The following is a 15,732-nucleotide window of genomic DNA, read 5'->3' on the forward strand; positions in this document are numbered from 1 at the left end:
TGGTTGTGCAAAGTTTTTTTATATTGCTGTTTTATTGCATTACATAAACAATTAAATATAAAAAAATATAGTTTTTATTTTTGTGTCGGTGTTAAAACAAAAAAAAAGAATGTCATAAAAAATAATAAAGCTATTTAAAATAATTTCATAAAAAAATTACATTTTTTGTTATCTCGTCTAATTTAATAACAGTTTTTCACTTTTACAATTGCAATTAATATTTTGCCTTCAAACTTAAATAATTTTACTCAAAACAGTAGGGGAGATGGGGGCGCATTGATCGCCGTAGCAGTGTTTTGAAAATTGCGCAGAACCTGAAAGAGATCTAAAAACTTATTAACTACGAAACACATGTAGAACTATCTGGCTTTTGGAATATATAAATATTTTGATTTAAAAAAAATGATAAACATGAATAATTTTAACTTTTAAACAACCCTCTCAAAAGATCAATGTACCCCAAACTATGGGGTACTATGATCTCTGACTTGGGGCACATTGATCTTATATGCGTAATATTATCTAAACGTTTAACACTTCTATAACTAAATCTTGTAAATAATTTAGTCAAAGGGTAATATTGTATAACATATAATACATCTAAATTTTTTAATTATTTTTTAAATATAGCAGTTAAACCCACTAGTCTAATTTTTAATTAAAAAATGTATAAATCACAGCAGCTATAAGCTACCCGCTTTATATACGTTTAAAACTTTACAACACCTAGAAATTTATAAGAACTGAAATATAAAGACTGAAATAAGAATACAACTTTTAAGTTTACAAAACTTGTTAAAAGTACAATATTTTGATTAAGAATATTTCATCATTTGTGAAAGTCAAGTTGTGAAGCAGCTTTTGGTTTACATTGTTTTTTATTCCTAAGCAAGTAATTCTTAGTTTCTTTCTTATCTTTTGTGGAGACTTTTTGTTGATTTTTGGTTTGCTTCAAAATTTTCTTTTCTTTTGAGAAACGAATTTCATTTCTGACAGGAGTATCAGTCAAGATCCTTGTTTTTAACTGCCTACTTTTAACATTTTTTTTTCTGGCAGATGCTTTTAGGTAAGGTTTTAAAACCTCAGGTGAGATTATAGAAGCAACACTTGTTGACACTTTGTTTAAAATACTTGTTTCAATATTTACTATAGTTATTTCAGACTCTATGTGATTAACATGTGCTGGTATCATTTCAGATTCCATGTTGTTGACAGGAGTGATAGTAACTGTATCTGGAGCAGCTCTATCTGTAACTGATGATGGTAAATATTCGTCATCTTTGAAAATTTCAGAATTGAATGGCTCAATGCCAGCTACTCTAAATCCTGTCTGTATATTAGATGGTGAGAAAGCTTTTGTATACGGTTCTCGAACTATTGAAACAATATCATAAATGGTCATTGGTCTTGGGTTTGAAACCATCCAATTATCACATGCAGAATTGTAAAACCTTTTCAATGGTCCAAAAACAGTTCTATCTAATGGCTGCAATTTATGGCTGCAATGGGGAGGAAAACTTATCATTGTAATTCCGTGTTGAATTGCAAGCTCCAAGCCTTTAACAGAAATATGACTTTCATGACTGTCGAGAAGTAACAAAACTGGAGATTCCTGAGAACAGTTTGAATATTTAACAAAATGTTTAATCCATTCTATGAAAATTTCTGAGTTAATCCAACCAGAAGGATTTGCAAATCCCACACATCCAGGAGGTCCTTCCTTAATCATGTAATCATGAAACTTTACCCTAGGAAAAATAAATAATGGAGGAATGGAATTTCCAATAGCATTAGAGGCACAACATGCAGTTACCAATGTTCCTCGTTCTGCAGATGTGATTCTTCCAACTTGTTTGCTTCCTCTACCAGCTAAAATCTTTACCGGCTTTTGAACGGTTGTTAAACCAGTTTCATCAACATATATACAGTTAGGATTATATTTATATCGATTTCTTACCGTTTTAAGATTTTGAAAAAACTCTCTTACAGTGTGTTTGTTAAAAGCTGTTGATCGAGCGAAGCTCGTTGCTTCAGGTGTTTGTAGAGACAACTCTGGTTGTCTTTTCATAAAACCTTGCAACCAATCAATGCCTGCAATTTTATTTTTGATCCATGATGATGGGCATATCTTATTGTTTTTTAAAGCAAATTCATATGCCAATAATCGCGTTGACCTAGTTGAAAGGCCATAGTTCATTTTTGATGCAATTAGTAAATAACTTGATAAACTTTTTTCATCTTCTGCTGTAAAAACTTGTCTATTGTTGTAGTTAGGCTTGAAAGCTTCATTTGGATTAAAGCCCTTTTTACGACAATATCTTTTTAAAGTCATTCTATCTATGTTAAACTGACGTGCTACAACATTCAGTTGTGTTCCTTCTAAAACTTTATTAACAGCTACTATCATTGTTTCACTTGGTATAGCAACTTTATTTGTTTTTTTAATTCTATTTCTAACCATTTTAAGATCTGTAAAAAAATATATCAATAAAAACATATGTTTTTAATAAATGCTAATATTTAACATAATAATATTATGTTAAATATTTTTTAATTATTATGTTAAATATTATTCTTTTGATATTATAAAATAATAGTATTATTATTACTAGCTTATAACATAAGTAGATTTAGAAAATGAAATGCTAAAAGCTATTTGTTTATATTTATTTATATTTATATTTGTTTATATATAGTTTTTTTTTTAATTATAAATACAATTCCATTCGTTTGAATGTATTGCTTATAAACAAAAACATGGGGCACTTCGTCTTCTATGGGGCACTTTGATCCTCCGATCAATGGGCCCCGCATAGTCAAAGATCAAATAGGTATAGGTAACATATTGATAGCAATATCTACTGTATAAATTGCAGCCAAATAAAAATTATATATTATATTATACACCTAACACTTACAAATTTAAAATAAAATTGTTGTTAACCCATACAGACATCTAAATAAAAATATATTTGAATTATAGTACGATTTAAAAAAATCACTTTTTATGACGAAAAACAATATTTTCTTTATTTTTTTTGACGCTGATAACCTTATGAAAAAATATACCGAATAATCAATTAGGGAAGCATAATGGTTAATTAAATTGCAACCTCACTTCTAGTAAGGCAAAAATAAACGAGTAAAAGCCAAAATATCATACTGCCCCGGCGATCAATGCGCCCCCATCTCCCCTAATAGGTATCAAAAATGCGTTCTGATAAAAACGTGACACATGCACAACATTAGTGGGAACCTAGGGAAAGAAAAAGAAATATTGACATGATTTTATATTAACGACATGATTATTTAAGAGTAAAGAACGTGGTCACTGGCTTTGAAAAAAAATATCGCAAAAAGTTATACTGCTTAAAAAGTTATAAACATTATTTTTTACTTTAATTAAGAAGGAAATCTTAAATGCTATAATTACCTAGTTTATTTTTATTATAATGATAATAATTTATTTTTGTTAAATATTATTAGCTATTTTAAGTTAAGTAGATTTAGTTTTTATTTTTAGTCATTTTTTTGTTTTAAAACCGACACAAAAATGAAAACTATATTTTTTTATATTAAATTATTTATGTAATGCAATAAAACAGCAATATAAAAAAACTTTGCACAACCAGCATTTCCGCGTGTAATTTTTAAGACAAAGCTTTTTAGGTAAATTGGCAAGTTTTTCCTTTAAAAGCTTTTTATTTAAAAGTGACGCAAATAATAAAACAACCGACCAGACGTTGTTTGTGGTTTAAAGTTCTGTTTAAAATTGGATACCAAACTTAACCTCATCATTCTGAAACTTGCTGGCAAGATTAAGGTAACATTACTTTATTCTACTTCAAAGAAATCAATTAATTTTATATAAAAAAAACGTAACTATCTTTTCTGTATATTACTAAATATAATTATGTCACATTGTGCAACAAAAAATTCACTCATGATTTTGTCGTGTTGCACCGATACTTCCTACAAGTAGCAATAACTACAATCTTTATACTTTTAGTTTTTAGAAAATTTGTATTTATTGAGTTATATATTGTAAAACATAAATTCATTTTTATAGAATGAATTCAGTCCAACTTGTGCGAGTTTTACTTCTTGTTTTTCAGACATATGCTTATATGTCTGATAAAAACGATGACTTTCCTGGTGAAACTATTTCCTTCGAACAAGAGAACACCATGAACGATATCAATGAAGTGTTTGGAGAAAAAGAAGAATTAAATACAAATGACAATAGTAATGGTAACCTTTCATTTTCTTTTTTTTTCTTTCTGATAATATGGTAAACATTACCAAAAGTGCCATTTAAGCAGCCTTGTTTTAAAATTTAATAATATACTATGTATACATTTTTGTTGTAATGTAACTTACAGTAACAGGATTAATAGTACAAATCATATAAAATATTGCAAAACATTTTAGCGTAACAAATTACAGTTAATAAAAATAGCAAAATCAAAAAGAAAAAAAGAAAGAAATAAAATATTTCAATAAACCATATTTAATATGGTTCTAAACTATAAACCAACTATATATATTTGTATATATATACATGTATATGTATATATATATATATACATATATATATATATATATATATATATATATACATATATATATATGCACAGACAATTGTACGAGTGTGTGTGTTCTTTTATGCAAAAGTTTTTAGTTAATTTCATAACGAGTGGCCTTGGGTTACAATTAAAAATTTTGGCTTTTATTATAAAATATCTTTATTATTAATTTATTGCTTTTACATACATGGTTTGTAGGCATGTTAAAGCAATAGTTACAAAACTACATAAGCTTTTAATGGTTTAAATTTTGTAATTATATAATTTTTCATCCGTATATCTACAACTTTTTATTTTTATTACTATTTTTATCTATTAAAATGATTTCTATGAAGATATCTAAATTTGTTTCAAACTTTTTTGTCAAAATACCTATTTTACTATTTTATTTATCTATTACCTATTACCTGTCACTAGTATAATAGATTATTGTTATTAAGATATCTATTATCTATTAAAATGTAATCATTTTTTTTTTTTATTAATTAATAAAACGTAACCATTTATAAACTATTTATAAACGTGTCAAATCATTTATAATAATTTTCCGCTTGCTGATCAGTTTTAGAAAATACATATTTTCATATGTAAGTTCGCTTCGAAACTTTTTGTTTAATTTACTCATAAAGTGAGACAGTAATAATTAAAATTTAAATTATTTTAAAAATGAAAAACAAAACAAATTAATAATAACAAAGAAAAAAGTCTTCAAAAAGTAATTTTTTACTTGTTATATACAAATACAATTTATTTGTAAAAAAGTCTGTTTTATATTTTAAATAAAAATGGTTTGAAAACCTAGGTTCAAAAAGTTTTTTTTTGTGAATATTATCAATGCAATATATACTGGGGTTAGCAGAATTGTAAACTTCTATATTTGTATTTATATACAGGATGAGTGTAATAACTATGCCTTAGTTTTATTTATATTATAAAGTATGATTTTATTTTTGATAATAATATAATATCTAGTAGTAGCAATAATAAGGAAAACAAAAGATATTAAAGAAAAAGAAAAAAAACGATTTATGACTTTATATACAAGGAAAAATGCACAACTTTAAACCGATAAGTTGCAAACTTTTTTGAATGATACAACTTGTAATAGATGATAAAACGGTTAACTAGCTGCTTTAAAAAGTATAATTATGACCAACCCTTGATCCAATCGAAACCCCTAGTCAGTTTCTTTACATTTAATTTTGTTTATTTTCTTGTTAGTCGGTGTATTTACGCTTAATGATATATAGACGATATTTCGTCTCACTTTTTTTCTCGTGAATTTTGGGAATTCTTACGAGAAAAGCCTTACGAGAAAAGTCTTACGAGAGTTTTTGCGCTAATGTATTTTAAAATCTATCGGAGTAAATGTGTTCCAACGGCTTTACTTCGATTTTTTTTAAAAAAAAAAAAGAGTATTGCGTTGTTATAGGGGAAAGTTATTGTTTATTTTCTAGCCTTTTAAAAGATTAAAATTTATTTTAAATTAGATTTTTATAGTTTCATTATAATAAAAAGAAAGATGTTCCAGAGTGTGAAATAAATTAACTTTCTTTTGACTCATACATTTTTATTTTCGTATTACAAAAGCAGTTTAGTACTCCTATCACTAAAAATGTTTAACAAATACTTTTCTGCATGATTTTTTAACCAAAGTTCGCTCGTCTTACTTCCCGAAGTTCACGGAATAAAATGTCAGACGAAATATCGTCTAAACAATATGAAAAGAATTACTATAAAAGCTTAATTATTTTTAAGTTCATAACTTATTGGTAGTTCTTAAAATGTATTTGTTCAGTTCATATAAAAAGTTTGCTTTATACTAGGTTGCAGCTCACGCTTTGCATTTTACCTATAACCAGCTGTATATATCATCTTCTAAAAATATTCCTTATTTCCTTAAAATAGTATTCACGGTTTATAAAGTAAAGAACTATTTCTTTAAAGAAAGTATTAAACAAATTTACCAACATTTTATTTTAGATCAATTAAAATCTGAACAATACTACGCACAAAATAAGTTATGTGGAAATAATGCATACGATACCAAAACATATTTCTGTAAGGGAGATACTCTATACAAATATAGTCTTTACGAAGTTTGTGGAGAAAACGTGTACCTTGCAAGTGAAAACTTTTGTCATGAAGGCAAACCATACTTAAAAAACGAATATAAAACATGCGGATCAAGCGTATACAACATAAAGTCGCAGTTTTGTAACGGCGGTAAAATGTATGAAACCAGTCTCTATGAAGTTTGTGGAGGCAATGTGTACCTTGCAAGTGAAAACTTTTGTCATGAAGGCAAACCATACTTAAAAAACGAATATAAAACATGCGGATCAAGCGTATACAACATAAAGTCGCAGTTTTGTAACGGCGGTAAAATGTATGAAACCAGTCTCTATGAAGTTTGTGGAGGCAATGTGTACCTTGCAAGTGAAAACTTTTGTCATGAAGGCAAACCATACTTAAAAAACGAATATAAAACATGCGGATCAAGCGTATACAACATAAAGTCGCAGTTTTGTAACGGCGGTAAAATGTATGAAACCAGTCTCTATGAAGTTTGTGGAGGCAATGTGTGCCTTGCAAGTGAAAACTTTTGTCATAATGGCACACCTTACTTGAAAAACGAATATAAAGTTTGTGGAAAGCGTGTGCAAAACATCAAATCTAAATGCAATACTCTGCATTCTAAATATACTTACCATCCTCGAAAAATAAATTATCAATATACTAACGATGCTGATTTTGAAGATATTGATAGCAATCAAGTTGGCAATGAAAACAACAATAGTAATCAAGCTGGTTTTAAAGATATTGATGGCATCGAAGAACAAATTTAAATATCAGTTTGACGAACATATTACATATTTTATTTTTTAATACCGTAGTGTAGTTGTCAATCAAACTTTATTTGTTACTCTAATGATTAGTAAAGTTAATGTAAAGACCAGAACTATTTTATTTACAATCTTAATTTATTTGATAACTTGTAATTTTGGTGTTACTGTAAAATGAAAATTTAAGTTAATATGTTGTTTTTTTTTATAAATTTTTATTGTTTCTTTTATATACCCAGAATTAAAATTAAAGGTAAAGTAGTGCAATAAGTTTAAAAAAATAATAAAACTAAGTTATAACCTCCCACTACTCACCCGGCAATTTATCGCATGAAGTGTTAACATTTACGTAAATATTTCAGAATCGAAAAAAAAGAAATCAAGATAAAATTGCTCATCGATTACTAATAATATTAGAAACTCATCAAAAAGAAAAAAAAAAGGAAATCTAACATCAAGTTTTTTTAAAAAATAAATGAGGCTTTATACAACGAATACATAAGTTCATTCGGAAAATTTAAAAAATAAATCTCTTGCTAAAGCAACTCTGAGAATCCTTATTGAAATCATATTGAAAGAAATAGTTGAAAAAAACTACAGTCTCATGCAAAAGTTTAGAATCAGCTAAGTATTTTTAGGTAAATCCATAATTTATTGAAAAAGACATTCACATATGACATACACAAAACTAAGATTTTATTTATGTTATATACATACACATGTATATATTCGAAATGAACAATCTATCTTTAGTATTTCAAAAACAAACTTAAAAAGGTAATATCACACATGGCATTTCAATTTTGCATGCTTAGAATGGCATTTCAATTTTGCATGCAAGTTTATAGAATGTATGTTCCATATTTTTCATAAGATACTAATCATAACGCTGCAAGCTGAAGTTGCAAGCTAGTGCAACTTCAGCTTGCAACTGAAAGCAAAAAAAACATTTTTAAACTTAGAAAAGTTGATGTCCGAACTGAACTTTTTTAAAATGGATGAGTCTTGTCATAGACCAACCATGAATAGGAGGGGCAGCCACAATGCCATTTTGTTATGACATTAACTCATCAAAATTTAAGAAATTCTGTCGAGAAACTTATTGATTACACTATGCTAGTTAATTGTTTCTTTTAAACAAAGTTAAACTCAAATAAAAAAAGACAAATAAGAAAAGACAAATAAGAAAATTTTTTTTATTATCAAAATATATATTACAAAGTTTACTAATGATATTATCTCTCTCTCAGAATGGTATGCGTATATGTGCAATATTTATTTGCTTTTTGCCACTAGAGAAAATGCTCGCAGTTCAGCTTTTACTATTTGTCTCTTCATGTATTAAAATTTATATAAAACAATGCGATAATTTCTTTTTGAGTTTATATGTTTACGTCTTTATTAAAAAATATTTTTAAATAACATTTATATAAAAATGGTGCTCAGTGATAAGACATAATGTTTTTTTCTAGTTCCAGCTATTTATTTCATTGTATACGCATATATATGAAAATTGTATTTATAGTAAAAGGCAAAATAAATAACAGCAACCACAATAAAAACAACAACAACAACAACAACAACAACAACAACAACAACAACAACAACAAATGCTTCGCTCTATGTAGTTGTTTACCCTTGGTAACCATTGACCCAAACACGTCATAAGATTTTGATATTTTGCTCTGAAGTCATTGAATTATTTACTTTTCCATTAAGTATGTCTTCTGACGAGACTGCCAATAAGGCTTTTAAGATCTTCAGTGAATATTTTACAAAATCGATCGGAAAAAAACAATTTTAACCTTTATTATTTAAAATTATTGGAGTAATTATGTAATGAAATTTATTTAAAACAAATGTGTTTTTTTTCCCTTAGATTGTGTTTTTCAATATAATAAACTGTTCTAATAAAAAAAAAAAAAATGAAATTTTAGTTTTTAGGGTTTCGTTATAGAAAAATGTCTCTTTTTGACCGTGAAATATGCTTAGTTCAAAAGAGGAAACAAATATTATTTCTGATTTTCTCATTAAAAATCATGACACTGGAGTTATAGTTCTATTCTTAACTTTTCATGGTTGCAAGTTTATGATGAAGATTCTTGATGCTGACATTGATATAAAAAATCTATAACCATACTTTCAACATCATTAAGTGCAGAACTAGTATTTTTAATTTATAATGTTTGCCACAGGTTAATGGTTAGAAATTGCTTTGATGAAAAGAAACTGCAAAAAAGACAGTAACAATTGGATTATAAATTATCCTTTCACTGAACAATTGTACGAGCTTCGATCAAAAAAAAGGAATTCATGCTGCTAAAAAACTGAAAAAACACCATATGGAATGGTAGCAATAAAAGATGAAAATAAAGTTAAAGTATTGCCGAGTCAGCGCAAAATAAATCGAAGTTTCAAGATTTCAGGAATTTCATGATTGTGGACCAACTATATATTTAATTAAACTTTGAGAAAAAAATTTTGATTAACTAAACCGTGAGAGTTTTATTGGTATATCATATAAATCTCTCATCTCTTTAAAATATCTATAAGAAATTGATTCCATTTTGTATGTTGTTTTACCTGTCCAGTTTGATTGATAGCGCTGATAAATTAATATATAAGACCAATCAAAAAGCTTTATTTCCAGCCCTCAATCAGATATTCAACTAAGCCGATACTTAATTTTATCTCCATAGAGCAAATTCAAGTTCTCATTAGCACTGAGTCAAGATCACATTAAACTGTTCTTTAAACACTGTTAAAAGTCAAGGTGGATTTTAAAATAATCCGTCAGCGATGCAGTTTATGACAACATATTAGCCTTTTGTTTGTATACCACTCATGGTAAAAACATAAAAACTGGAATTTTTTAGGTCACGATGCTACAGAAACACTTTCTGTGACGAGAAGAATCTTGAAGAATTGAATGTAAACTTAATAAAAATGAATCAACTGTTCTAATTGCTAACGAGGATATTATACCAGTAAGTATTACGAAACACGTCTGTCTGAATATTCTGAAGAAGTGGTGAAATATATTGATGCACTTTTTTTTATTTATAAGTGCCACAAGAAGTTCTTGTCACGGAGACCGCGGAAAAACATTTAGGAAGGACGTTTACGCCTCCCTCCTTACTATGACCTTTATGCCCAGACATTGTCTCAAATTTTGGATGTTTTTCTTCTTAAGCAATCGCTCTAAACATTTTGCCGCGGCTCCTTAAAGTTGATTTAAAAAAAAAGAGGAGATCTCCATCATCTATTAAAAGATTTCTTTGTAATTTGTTCTAATGTTGAAAGACTTAATGTTTTTTTATTTATTTATTTGTCATATTTAAGCATTTTCCAACGTTCTTATTTACAAACTTCAAAATATAATCAATCAAAAAACTTTTTGTTTTTTGGTTGAATATTTCAATTGTTAATGACTCGCAATCTGCGCCATTGATACTGAGGTTTTTTAATAAAAGAATTAAGAATAAAAATGTATACGCCTCCACCAATGCGATTTTCCTAGGTTGCTGTATTGAATTATATACAGATAAAAAAAATTAGAGTTACATTCATCTCCATTTTGACACCATGTTTCCGTTAAACAGATTTCACAAAATTTATAGTTAAAGTTGTTTAAGATTAGCTTTAGGTTTTCAAAGCTTTGACTCATGCTTCTGATGTTCAAATTTAATAATGAAAAACAAGAGTGAGAAGATTTTAAATAATTAGATACTTCATTAACATTAAAATAATTAGTTTCTATTGAAAAATTGTTAAAATAATTCACATCAGGGTTATTGTCATTTGTTAAAAGTGCCGTGTTTGGTTTAGTAGATATATTAAAAATATTTAAAAGATTATTTTTCGCCATTTTATAAGTATATATATATATATATATATATATATATATATATATATATATATATATATATATATATATATATATATATATATATATATATATATATATATATATATATATATATATATATATATATATTAAAAAAGTTAAATATTTATTTAAATATAATAATTTTTGTTTGATTTTTTTCCACTAAGTTTAGAAAAAGCGATTTTTGAAACAATAATTTTGTCATTCCTGACATAAACAGTTTTACCGTTTAATCGTCTCTCCTTTATATCAGCTAATAATCTTTTTCTTATATCCACAGTTTCAAGGGAGAATCTCTTCAATCACGTATGTTTTAGTTCCTTTGAGTCTGTTGGATTCTTGGAGAATCTTTATTTTGTCTCTATACCTTAGCAAACTTAATACAATTGTTCTGGGGGTCCATCTTTTTTAATCCAGTTCGATGAGCACGCCTAATATCAATTCCAGTTAATCCTAACTTTTTTGTGAAAAGTGATTGAACTTTATCTTCCGTTTCATTCAAGGTTTCTTTATTGTTTTCTAACAATTTATCGATTCGTAGATTCTTTCTTCTGTATCTATCATCTACTTTTCCTTGTTTTTCCTTGATGTTTTCACTTAACAATGTATCTTTTTTAGAGCATTCAATTGCTGTTTTTTATCAAATAACTCATCATGGAAATTTAATAATACTAATACCATTACCTTGCTAGCGTTGCCATTAAATTTTTGTTTAACTTTGCCTAGTCTTTCATTGATTATCTTGGCGTTTGCACTTAATATGTCGATAACAGTTTTTTCTTGTTCTTTCAATATTATTGTTGTTTCTTTTTTAATTTCTATAAACACTTCTGTAGTCCCTTTTTCTATAATCTTAAAACATTTCCTTTAACAGATTTTGAATTTCAGCAAGCTTTACAGTCATATTTAATAACTTTCTTTATTTTTAATGTATTCTAGCAAATATATATATATATATATATATATATATATATATATATATATATATATATATATATATATATATATATATATATATATATATATATATATATATATACATATATATATATATATATAAATCTTTTTTTTTTTTTTTATTATTATAATTTTATGTTTTTAGCAATCTTGCATTTTGGCACGAGCAGATGCAAATTTACGGTGTGCTGTGTTTATTTATTTATTTTTTTTTAAAAAGTTAGTATTGCTTCTTCTGTTTTAGTCTACTATTTACTTTTTCTAAATGAGAACCTAATAAGATACATGGAGTTTTGAGATCCTCGTTAGAAGTGTTCGATTTTGTTTTCCTTCCGAGAAAGTGGAGATTTTTAAAATAATCCATGTTTTTATAATGAAAAATATATTGTTTCATTTATATAATTTATTTGAAATAAAAAATAATTCAATTTTCATGAGTTTCCAACTTTCCAGGAAGTGAAAATAGATTGAATTCAATCCATTTCCCATATCCGGAAATAGATTGAATTCAATTTTTTTAATTAATTAATATTTTGACTCCGTGAATTTAATAAATCTAATTAAAAATTTAATTTGTTTTTGACAAAAACAAATTAAATTTTTAATTAGATTTTTTAATTAGATTTTTTTTTTTAAATCTAATTAAAAATTTTTAATTAGATTTTAAATATTTTTAATTAGATTTTAAATAAAAAAAACTTTTTGTATAAAATGGTGCACTTTTGACTTAATTTCATTAGTTTACCAGTGGAATTCAACTTGACACATATTCTTCATATTGAAAAGAAATATTCTTGCCTCATTTCAACGATCAAAAATGTCACCAAGAAAAAACAAAATCTGGAAATATTTTCAAAAAACAAGTGACGGTGCTGAATGCAAGGCGTGCAAAAAGTCTTTGAAAACAAAAGATGAAACACAAGCGGACTTCATCGTCACCTCGAAAAAAAACACAGCCAAGATTTCGTTTAGTATTCTGAAAAAACTGACGACTCTCTTCTTCCTCCTCCTAAGAAGAAACAACGAACCATGGTCGAAATGCTTGAAACAAAGTCCAAATATGACAAAGACAACTCCATTCAAAAACAGTTTGACTCTGCAATGCTGGATTACTTTTGCACTGATCTGGCATCCTTTTCAGCGGTCAAAGAAAGAGGTTTCAAGAAATTGTTTGGCGTTGCAAACCCTAAACTGAGCCTTCATCACAAAACAACATATTCAAGAAAGCTTTCAATTCGGTCAAGAGAAGATCAAGCTGGAATGAAGAGCATAATAACGGAGATTACGCCAAATCTAAAAAGAAAAAATGGCTACGGTGCACAGTGGGCCAGAATGCACTTTTACTAGACAAAATTCATAACTAATTTAATATTAGAGCTATATTCACTAAAATTAATATGAGTACTAATATGATGTCTGCGCTTTTTATGAAGGTAATATTTTTTTATTTCGTTGCTATGGATACCTTTATTTTGCTTAGCAACAACCTACTTTTGTTATCTGCAGATATTTTATAAGTGCTATATTCACTAAATTTGGCATGAGTACCAATATGAGATCACACTTCTTACAAAAGTGATAACTTTTTAAATTTAGTTGTTATGGATACTTATATTGCTTAGTTACCGGATACTTTCCTTAGTTACAAAGTGGTAAATTGATATTTGAATATCTTATCGGATTTTTGACCCACCTATATTGAATAACAATTGAGTATTTAGGTAAATAATGTTTTAGGAATAATAAAAGCAAAAAATAGTGCAAGAAAACGTTATCAATTTTAAATTACATCAAAAAATTATAAAACAATAATATCGTTTGAAAATTGTTTAAGTAATTGTAAAACATCTGAAGGAAATGCTTTATGATTTGTTTAGTGTGATGTTGATTTACGCAATGATGAAATAACAGGATCACTGGAAACTAGGAGTCTATTGATAAGATCAGTATTTGTTGCTTTTCTGGATGTTTTTCGGCTGAAATTTTCGCGATAAGATTTAAAGTCTTTATTTCTAGCCTCTTGAGCTTCCTCTGACATAAGTCCGATGGGTAATGTAAGGCTTTTAATTATGTCATGTCCATGTATCAATACTTTGTGAACTGATTGAGCCATGTAATACCATGGATAAAGGGACACATATAGTCTAAAAGTGTCAAAACAATAATCCTTGAACTTTAAGCAGTCTATTTCATATCCTGAAGAGAGCGTTACCAAGATAATGTAAAATCTGAATATAAGGTTTTGGTCAATACCCAGAATTTCAGCTGTTTGTTCATATGCTGCACGCCTTGAGGTATTGCCATCATTACTTGTTCCAGAACCACCACTTTTAGGGAAATCAACAACAAGTCCCATTTTGTTCATAAAATCAGTCTGAATCTTTTGTTTAGCTACAGATGCCTTTTCTTTGTGTTCTTTAGATCTTGCTTGCCACTTTCTTGTTTCTTTTTAATATGCAATGTGCAATAACATCTCAAAAAATCGAATCCATGCATGAAGACTGGAAAGACCATATTTGAACTCTCTGTTAGTATAATCTATATTAAGGATATCAAGACTATTCATATTTTTTGGAGAGACACCACACACTGAACAGCATTGGTATGAGTTATTTTTTTCAGATAATATTGTTTGAACCTTCCCATCAATCATTGTAAGTTCAATAATACAATTCACTTCAATAGAAGATCCGCAAACCTCTAATAAAATCATACCCAAGCTTTCTATCTCACTTTTAATGTACTGATCTTCTTCAATAACAGATTCCTTGGATTCCATTTTGTATGCAAATCTTATGGGTCTACAATAGGCTGTGGAGGACGACTTTTGATTTCTCCAAATAGGCACCTATTCGTTGCTGTTGTTAAATCCAGTCAAATCCAATGGGACAAGACAAGTAATAAATAATGATTCTTCACGCTTTAAATCTCTGTTAATGTCGGGTTCTGATAAAACTTGTTTATAAATGCTTTGGCCAGTAGCACCATCAAAACCAGCCTTACACGTTAGTGTCATTGTTTTTATTGCTTTGTCGTTCAATATCAAGTGCCTTAGCAAAGGTTCCTGAACTGCACAGATTCTTTGCAAAGTATGAGTCATTAAATCTTTTAAAGGAACTGAAGCTGAATAGTCCTCCACTGTTGTTTGCGGGATAACATTTCAATTTTGCATCTCTGACATCATTGTAAGCGGGGTAGATGTTATATTCTTTCTCCAAGGCTCCGTTTCTAATCAATTGATAGGAAGCTTTTGTCAGACTTGCATCAATTATTAAAGCCAGTGCTTCGTCTGCTGAATATTTAGTTGCTTTATCTGTATTTGATATATTTAAAACATTCTTGGCAGCAATAACAACAGATTCATCTCTAAATTTTTTTATTAGCAGCAAAAAATAATTCATTGGATGAATGAGATTCAATTAAACAAGATACACGCCGTTTTTTAGTTTTATTA

General features: G+C 27.7%; 2 protein-coding genes across 2 annotated transcripts; one reads left to right on the forward strand and one right to left on the reverse strand.

Moving 5' to 3' along the window:
• Positions 1-829: 829 nt before the first annotated feature.
• Positions 830-2,461, reverse strand: LOC136081415 (tigger transposable element-derived protein 4-like). The gene has a single exon (XM_065798728.1). The coding sequence runs from the start codon at positions 2,459-2,461 to the stop codon at positions 830-832; it is 1,632 nt and encodes a 543-aa protein (XP_065654800.1).
• A 1,603-nt stretch (positions 2,462-4,064) lies between these two features.
• LOC136081044 (uncharacterized) lies at positions 4,065-7,538 on the forward strand. The gene is made up of 2 exons (XM_065798363.1): positions 4,065-4,251; positions 6,570-7,538. Exons 1-2 carry the CDS (start codon positions 4,071-4,073, stop codon positions 7,433-7,435), a joined length of 1,047 nt encoding a protein of 348 aa, XP_065654435.1. The 5' UTR covers positions 4,065-4,070; the 3' UTR covers positions 7,436-7,538.
• Positions 7,539-15,732: the final 8,194 nt, after the last annotated feature.

The sequence above is a fragment of the Hydra vulgaris genome, chromosome 06 (assembly GCF_038396675.1).
Source record: "Hydra vulgaris chromosome 06, alternate assembly HydraT2T_AEP".
Classification (NCBI taxonomy): domain Eukaryota; kingdom Metazoa; phylum Cnidaria; class Hydrozoa; order Anthoathecata; family Hydridae; genus Hydra; species Hydra vulgaris.

Excerpts from the sequence above, each read along its gene's own strand:
- LOC136081044 (XM_065798363.1), top strand. The coding sequence starts at position 4,071 with ATGAATTCAGTCCAACTTGTGCGAGTTTTACTTCTTGTTTTTCAGACA. Across the intron at positions 4,252-6,569 it reads TACAAATGACAATAGTAATG|ATCAATTAAAATCTGAACAA; the intron begins GTAACCTTTCAT and ends ATTTTATTTTAG.
- LOC136081415 (XM_065798728.1), bottom strand. The coding sequence starts at position 2,461 with ATGGTTAGAAATAGAATTAAAAAAACAAATAAAGTTGCTATACCAAGT.